This window comes from Triticum dicoccoides, chromosome 2A (assembly GCF_002162155.2).
Source record: "Triticum dicoccoides isolate Atlit2015 ecotype Zavitan chromosome 2A, WEW_v2.0, whole genome shotgun sequence".
NCBI lineage: Eukaryota > Viridiplantae > Streptophyta > Magnoliopsida > Poales > Poaceae > Triticum > Triticum dicoccoides.
Genome location: NC_041382.1, coordinates 172,638,178 through 172,647,105, shown reverse-complemented (window position 1 = coordinate 172,647,105; position 8,928 = coordinate 172,638,178). Strand labels below are relative to the sequence as shown.

General features: G+C 57.8%; 1 protein-coding gene across 1 annotated transcript; it reads left to right on the top strand.

Moving 5' to 3' along the window:
* Positions 1 to 1,639: 1,639 nt before the first annotated feature.
* Positions 1,640 to 3,789, top strand: LOC119354043. The gene is made up of 3 exons (XM_037620746.1): positions 1,640 to 2,305; positions 2,407 to 2,766; positions 2,856 to 3,789. Exons 1-3 carry the CDS (start codon positions 1,781 to 1,783, stop codon positions 3,495 to 3,497), a joined length of 1,527 nt encoding a protein of 508 aa, XP_037476643.1. The 5' UTR covers positions 1,640 to 1,780; the 3' UTR covers positions 3,498 to 3,789.
* The last annotated feature ends 5,139 nt before the right edge of the window (positions 3,790 to 8,928 follow it).

The following is an 8,928-nucleotide window of genomic DNA, read 5'->3' as shown; positions in this document are numbered from 1 at the left end:
GAGGACGAAGGAGGTGCGGGGGGTTTTCTGCAAAAAAAATTGCCACGTCGGCAGCTGACAGGCGGGCCCCGCCGGTCAGATACACTGCCAATACGCGTTTATACGTGATTTAGACCTTTTTGTAAAGTATAGCCTCAGATTTGGTACTGACATGTAAAAATTATCAAACTTGGTACCAATCTGCTTCCAATGCCCCAATTATGGTATTTCTGTGCAATTTACTCCACCGAGCCGGGCATCGACGACGCCGACGCTGCCCCCTCACGAGCGCGTCATGTGCCGTGCCCCCGCCCCGGCCCCGTCTCGCCCGGCCGCACCACGTGTCCTCGCGCCGCGCTTTTGGCATCTCTCTCCGCCGATGTCGCCGCGGCGCAGCTGCCCGTTGGTTGGCGCCACCTCTACGGCTCGGGCCCCGGCCACGCCACGGGACGGGCTCGATCGGCGCCGTGTTGGTGTTGGTGGGAGACTGGGAGGGAGCGAGCCACTGCGATCCCGGCGGTGCCGCTGGGGCCGAGCGGAAGGAAAGCGATGGTTGCACGTTGGGGAGGGGCCGTCTCGTTTCAGATGTGCGCGCAGGCAGGCGGCCATGATTTGCTTCGGAACAAAGGACCTTGGAAAAGCCGTTCGCAGCATGACAACAGTACAACTACATCAACAACCTAATCGACACTGTAGTCGCTGGTGTGAATAAGTTGTGTCATGTCCACGGAACAAGCGCGTACGGCACGCGCAAGGACTGCGGACAGGCGCAACGCCACCGTAGGAATTTGTTGTTGCACCCAACGGCATCGGTACCATTCGTCTGCGGTTGCAGGGAATGGTATTAGCGTTTAGCAGGAGTACTTGCAGATGCCATTTCTTTTCCTCAAAGCTTCGAACGCTTAGAAGACATCCTTGTGTTATTAGCAGCAGCAGCATTGATTGATTTCGAAAGGGAAGGCAACGCATGCGGCGAGCCCTGAATCAAGGAGCGTGCGGCATGCCGACTAACATCGATAGCTACGGACCCTGAAGTTTTGCACCGATAGATAGATAGATAGATAGATACAAGAACACATCACATTTAGTCATTTACCCACCTACCCACTGCCCCCACATCCATCTTGGCACCACATGCATGTAGCAATACCACTCCTACATGAAAAGAAACACAGTGTTGCTATACACACGACACTGGGTAGCCGATTTGCGCACGATCGCACTGATCCGGCCGTGCATGCGTTGGACAAAGTGGAGGCCAGCGGTTAGATCACGCATCGTCCAACGTTCGGCTGCTATGTATCGGCTGCATAGTAGTTTCGAAACACACATGACGGCGATACGGCGCTCAATTATCCTCCTGACAGGAATTCAAAAACCCATCCAGATTCTAATTCTGCTCCACAGTTTGTTCGGCCGGCCTCACCGTTTTTGTGTGAGCGACACTGTCGAAAGCAAGATAGCATCGAGCAAGCGAGGCAGGCGCACACATTTCTTCCCCTCTCTCTCTCCCTCCGCCCGACATCGCACCCCACCTCGCCTCTTTCCCTTTCGCCCCAGCGCGCTCACGTCAGACGGTTTCCCCATCTCGCCCGCCCTTTATCTTTTCCTCTTTTCCGCCCTCTTTTCCCGTCTCATCTCGCCCCCGTCGCCTTCCACCTCTCGCGCTCGCCTCACATCTTTCCGCCACTCCCCCCCTCCTTCTACTCCACTCCTGGCCCGGCCGCGCTCTCCATGCCCTCCCCGTGAAGCAAGCACATCCTTTCGCCTCCCCTATTAGACCCCCTAGCTCAGTTCCGCGATGGAGAAGGAGAGGAAGCAGGGGTTCTTCGCCGCTCTGAAGGAGGAGGTGGTGCGGGGGCTGTCGCCGGCGAGGTCCCGCGGGAAGACCCCGGCCAGGAGCGCGTCGCCGGCAAGAATGCTGATCCCGCGCCGTCGCAAGGCGCCGCCGCCGCCGCCGGAGAAGCAGATGGAGCAGCAGCAGTACCTGCCGGAGCAGCTTATAGCGCGCTCTGGCAGCCTCCGGCCGGGCGGCGAGGTGCTCGAGCCGCTCATTGAGGGCCCCGACGCCGACCGCCTCGCCGCCGGCGACTTCGTCGGAGAGGACTCCGGCCGGCGGGAGGGGTTCGGGCACTGGGTCCGCGGCCACCTGACGCGCACTCCGTCCATGGCTTCCGCCTCCTCCGCCGGCCCCGGCGGGTCCAGCGGCTCGTTCCGGCACTCCGACCTCCGCCTCCTCCTCGGCGTCATGGGCGCGCCGCTCGCGCCCATCTCCTCCAACCTGGCCGACCCGCTGCCCCTCCTCTCCATCAAGGGCACCCCCATTGTACGTCCACATCTTATGTTGATTCGCTTCCAATCCAAGTGATGCCGCTTTTGGTCGTGCATCTGGTACTCACTTCGCTTGACTGCTCTGGGAACTCGCAGGAGTCGTCGTCCGCGCAGTACATCCTGCAGCAGTACATGGCGGCGTCCGGCGGCTACAAGATGCTGCAGTCGGTGAGGAACGCGTACGCCATGGGCAAGGTGCGCATGGTGGCGTCCGAGTTCGAGACGGCCACGCGCGTCGTCAAGAACCGCGGGCCCAGCGGCCGCGGCGCCGCCGCCGTCGAGCAGGGCGGCTTCGTGCTCTGGACGATGGCCCCCGGCATGTGGTACGTGGAGCTCGCCGTCGGCGGCAGCAAGGTCCACGCCGGCTGCAACGGCCGCCTCGTCTGGCGCCACACCCCCTGGCTCGGCGCCCACGCCGCCAAAGGCCCGGTCCGCCCCCTCCGCCGCGTCCTGCAGGTCCCGACATTGCCACCTTCATCTTCTTCTCCCCTCGATTCTTCGCCACCTCGCAGATCTTCTTACCAAGTTCCCAACTCGCAATGCAGGGCCTTGATCCGCTGACGACGGCCGGGCTGTTCGCGGAGGCGCGGTGCGTGGGAGAGAAGAAGGTGAACGGCGAGGAGTGCTTCATCCTGAAGCTGTCGGCGGACCCGCAGACGCTGAAGCTGCGGAGCGAGGGGCCGGCGGAGATCATCCGGCACGTGCTGTTCGGCTACTTCAGCCAGCGGACGGGGCTGATGGTGCACATCGAGGACTCGCACCTGACCCGCATCCAGCCGCACTCGGGCGGCGACGCCGTGTACTGGGAGACCACCATCAGCTCGTGCCTGGAGGAGTACCGCGCCGTGGAGGGCATCATGATCGCGCACGCGGGGCGCTCCGCCGTGACGCTGTTCCGGTTCGGCGAGGCGGCCATGAGCCACACCAAGACGCGGATGGAGGAGGCGTGGAGCATCGAGGAGGTGGCCTTCAACGTGCCGGGCCTGTCGGTGGACTGCTTCATCCCGCCCGCTGACATCCGGTCCGGCTCCGTGGGCGAGGCCTGCGAGCTGCCCCCGCAACACGGCGACCGCGCCAAGTCCACCGCCGTGCACCCCGCCCGCGTCGCGGCGGCCGCAGAGCGCGCCCACGTCAATGCCGGCGCCGGAGGCCGCGGCGAGAAGATCGTGTGGAGAGTGGAGGTGTGAGGAGCGGACTCAGACTCAGAGTGAAGAAGAATTAGCCGCAGTTGCTAGTTAGTCAGTCGGTCAGTCTGCCTGCTGGTAGAGATAAATTAAATTAAACCCGTCCAATTTGTTCATACTCCTACTAGAGATCGAGTGCGATTTTCCTCTGCCTAGTGATCATCAGACACTTCTTCTAACTCGTTGGTTCGAGTTCTTCATCGATCTTGTCTGTAAATAGGAGCATAAATGTGGATTCTGAGGCCGCTCGTGTCACCTGGCCGCCCTGGATGAATCTGAATCTTTATCCTCGGAATGCAGAAATTTTAGTGCAACCAAACCGACCTTTTCTCTCTGCATCCCTACTGACTGACTCTTGTAGGCCACCCGGAGCTGTGATGGCTACTAATTGTGGGTTCGTGTTACCGCTGGCCGGCTGTCGTGCCACTTGACAGATGATACTCGATACCTAGTACTGATGCTTATTTTGAGCTCGGTGCCTCTTCCAGAGTAAAAAAGAACACCATTTGCTTGTCTTGACACGGACATGTATGTACGTACCCAGGTAGATCAGTGCGCATTAGCACATGAGACATGACACTCCGTCTGAGAGACGCAACTTGCTACTAACTACTACTCGAATGGTGTAGAGTGGCAGTACAGATCTTGCTTAGAAGCTAACCAAATCGTGGTGTACTGCTGCTGTAGTAGTATAAGCTTCCTGGGCATCTCTAGAGGGTGTGTTTGGTTGGCCCAGGAGAGGAGGGGAGTGGGACGACACACACGGGGATGGCATCGGATGCTGAGATCAGCAGTACATCACACCGCCATTCAGCAGCAGCGCACTTGGTCGCCTCGCCTCCTACTCCGTTTCTGTTCTGTTCTGTTGGACCATCGCGCGGGGCGGGGGGGCCCACGGACTGACCGGTCAGAACGGTGGCCCGCCTGCAGTGGCGCCACGGCGTGACCCGGTTGCTGCTGGCGCGGTGGCATGGCATCTACCGCTGCTGCCCGGCCCGCTGCTTTATTTTCTCATCTTTATTGACCAGCGACCTGACGACCTGGGCACAGGCCATACCACCACACACATGCAATGCAAGCCAAGCCGGAGCCTGAAAACTAATGAGGGGCGTATGTTTTTTCTTATAATATGCCCCAGCGATCGTTGCAGCAGTACTCCATCTCGGAGATACAGTCGACGGCACGTCGGAGGCTTCCGTTTTATACCTCTTCTCGTGCTTCAGCTGGTGATGGCCTGATGGGGGTTGCCCGTTTGCGCAGGCAAATTATTGTGGCCTTGGGAGCCGAGCACGCTGTCCGATCGGGTGACTAGTACTATGATGGTGCTCGCCCCTGCCTGTCCCACCAACGTTGCCTGGATCGGTCACTTCCCTCTTGCGCTCGCTTTGCTTTGCTTTTATTTTCTTTTCTTTTCTGTGTGCGCCACTTCCAGGTCGCGCGAACAATGAGTAGTAGCTCCGCTAGCAGTGCTACGCTCCTACTCCCTCCGTCCTATACTATAGAACATTTGTAGTGTTAAAAAAAAACTTACAATATGAAACGGATGGAGTGGTAATAGCAACTCCAACGCGGGAACTCATTTAGAGCAACCCGACGGTATTTTTGTCCGTTTTTTATCCGTTTGGGTCGCCCGCCCGCCGTCTGCCTTCTTTTACATTTTGTGTCGACAGTGCGCTTAACGGATCGACCCATTTCATGACCGCGCACGCTTTAGATCATGCCATCGGCCATGCCGTCGTCCTGATTTTGGCGCTCCATCGCGCGGGGGAAATGCGGCCTAGCGCGCGCTGGTTTTGACGCTCCAACGCGCGGGAATGCTTCGCGCGCGCCACGGCCGGCGCTCGTTATAAGAAGGCACTCCCTACACACTCTGTACGCCGCCCACACGTCTCGCCCCTTCTCACTAGCCTCGCCGCCTCTACGCCACCATGTCGATTCGCCGCCTGGGCGCTTCGGATTTTCGCGGAGCCCGCGAGCGCCGCTCCGGCGCCTTCTCCTCCGAGATCTGGTTTGGCGAGAAACGCTTTATCCTCGACACCTTCGACACCGCAGAGGAGGCGGCCCGCGCGCACGACGCGGCGGCGTGGCGTCTCCTGAGGCCTTGTCGGGATATGAATTTTCCCGACGTGTCGAGCCAGCGGGCGCAGGATCTCGCGCCTCTACCACGGCTTTTCACCGACGAGGATCGCCGTGTCCACCGGAGGCGGGAGCGTCGCCTCGCCATCGCCGAGATGGACGTGGAAGCCATGGTGGTGTGGCGCGAACGCTTCCCGCAGGACATCATCGACTAGCGTCAGTTCTACAAGCAAAGGAGGACGGAGAGGGACGCGAGGAGGACGGAGCGAGCCGCCTATCGGGAGGACAAGCGTTCGCGGAAGCAGGCCACTCAATTGAAACTAAAGCTACGAGAAACTTTGGGTTGGGACTTCGAAGACGAGCAGCATGCTGACGCCTACATTCAGACATTGGAGGAGGACATTACCAAGTCGGAGTCGGAAAGCGACGAGTAGTTAGTCTTTTTTTACCTGTGTACGCTAGAACTATCTATGTATCCATTTTTATTGGAAAAAATGGCTGCCGGCGTCGGCGACGAAGCAGGCGGGCGAGGGTGTGCTGTTTGATGTGGAGAGGCCAATGTGCCACCGACCAGCGGCCCCGGTGAGGAAACAGGGCGAGTGCACGCGTCCGTCTTGTGTCCGCGCCGACGCAAATCCGGCTCAAAAATGGGCCGGAAATGGGTTGGCAGGCAGACGAAAGCAGACGCGCGTCCGTTTGGGTCGACGCGTTGGGCCGACTTTTCTGTCTGCGTCGACCCAAACGGACGGTGGCGGACGAAATGGGTCGCCCCATTGGAGTTGCTCTTAGTCCGTGTGTGTGTGTTTGTTTGCATCAAAACGGACACAAAAGGTAGGCCCAACGCATCGACTCCAAATGAATGTGTGTCCGCTTTTCGTCCGCTGTCGGCCTCGCATCCCTCTGGCCTCACCTCCGTCGCCTCCGCCAAAGGCAAGCCCCACGCGCCCCGCGAGACAGCGGCGCCGCCAAAGAAGAAGAAACAGTTGACGCCCGAGGAGCAGGCCGTGCAGTCGGCCAAGAGGAAGGGCCGGAGGAACGATCAAGGCCGCAAGCTCGAAGCTGTGGCCGCCGCCATTCTCTTCGCCGCCGCATAACGGGAGGAAACCAGTGCCCAAGTCGCCGCGGCAACGTGCCCTGCTCTACCTAGGGTTAAATCCTGGTCATCACGGGCTCATCAACGCTGTCGTGGCAGCAACTATCACGGGCTCGTCGGCACTCCCTCGGGTGATATTCCCAGAGTTGCCGCTCGCATCTACTAGGCAGCCGATTCACGGCTTTCATGTCTATCCGTAAGCCTCCCGCTTCTCCGGCAAATGCTGACCGGAGGTGAGCGTCGTGGCGCCGTCCATGCCTGCGCCCATGGCCATTGACCTCCACGCCACACCGGTGGCCGGTAAATCATCCTCCAGATGGACGAGGAAACGCCCGTCCAAGATACCAGCCGACAGGCATCCTGACGCCCACAACATGTTTGACAGAATGTCGGCTGCCGGTGACAATGAGATGGCTAACCGTTTCATCATTGAGAACATCATCTTTGAAGGTGGTGTGGGAGCCGCTTCCTCCGCAGGTGGGGGGGGGGGGAGCGGCTGCAGGCGATGCGGGCGCGACTGCCTTCAATCCCGACGAGACACAAAGCCAAGACAATCGAGCGCCCTACAGGCCCGCCACCTTTGATCAAGCTGGCATGGACGACTCCTTCATGAAAGACCAGGTAGGCTTGGGCAACACCTTCCTGCTCGACCACGAATTCCACCGAGGACTACGACCTTGAGGAAGTGGATGAAATGGACATCACCAAGGAGCCTTTGTTTGAGGACGAGCTCACCAACCAAGTCGGCGCAAACAAGAAGCGCAAAAGCAAACTGACGAAGGCATACACGCAGCCGGAGGACAAACTCCCTTGCGAGTGTTCATGAGACATTGGCCAAGATCCCAAGGTCGGCGCCGAGAAAAAAGGCATCTACCTTTTGGCTTTGTGCTCATCATGAGTACCATGAACGCAAGAACTTCGCGCCGTACCAAATGGAGAGCAAGCGCGGGTGGGTGTCTCTCTCAAAGTAGTGGAGGGTGATACAACAAAAGTGCAATAATTTTTTGTGCACCCCTTGAGAGTATCCAAGCGCGTCACGTGAGCGGCCTCAAAAACATGGTATACATGCGCCCTCTTCGTATCGTTATGTTTGTATGTCCATTTTCCCATATGCTTGTAGGCATTCAAGGCCCAACATGATGGCAAGTCATTCAAACTCACCCATCTTTGGATGATCATCAACGGGGAGGAGAAGTTCAAGGCGCAATATGCCGTCGCCAAGGTGTTTGGGGGGAGGGGAGAAAGCCGCCGAGGAGCACGGAGAGGGAGAGAAGCCACGACTGCAGGGGGAAAACCTACTCCAAGAAGGAGGACAAGCGCGAGGCGGCGTCCATTGCCTTGCATGCCACTTTAGAGGTCATGATGACCAAGAAGGACACAAGGGAGGAGAAACGCCGGCAAGACAGGGAAGAGCAAATGCACGCCTTCATGGAGATCCAAAGAAGGAGGCTTGAACTCGATGCGGAGAAGCAAGCCAAGATGTTCGGGTTGAAGGCAGAGAAGCAAGAGAAGATGCTCGAGATCAAGGCCGCCAATGCCAAGACCAAGGTAAAAAAAGTGACGCTCGTTAGCATGTTGACAGGGGTGGAGATCATGAAGGTGAACTTGAGCACGGTGTCGCCGAGGAAGAGGTCATGGTTCGAGAAGATGCAGGCCAACATGCTCAAGTTCGATGACGAGTGATCTATGGCGAATAGTGTCATCCTTTTTTTGTATGCTGACAAGTGTGCTGGCATGACCACGGCCGAGATGGCATGGTTGAACTCCCGCCTTTTTTCTGTGCTAGCATGTGTGCCGGCCTCTGGCATGTGCGTCAGTATAAACTGCGCGATGTTTTTCTAGACTACCATGTATGCTGGCCGTTGGCATTGCGTCGGCATGAACTCTGGGCGATGGCATGACTGTTAGCATAATCTATGACAGCGGACTTTTTAAAAATTATGTGCAGACATGATATGAGTCAGACATGTTAGACGCACAGTCGACCCAGACACAAAAAGGGACGAACGACCCAAATGAACGAAAAAGAGATAAAGCGCGCGCTGAAGTTGCTCTAATCTTTTTGTTGGTGAAGAAAACACTACTCCCTTCATTCCACAATGTAGTGCTTCCTCTATCCACGTGCTTCAACTTTGACCGTAAATTTAACTATCAAGACCGATTATGGCGGGAGCAAAAATCATATCAGTGAATTCGTATTCGAAAGAAGTTTTTCAATTATATAATTTTTTCTCTCGTAGCAGTTGGTTTCGTTGGTTAAATTTA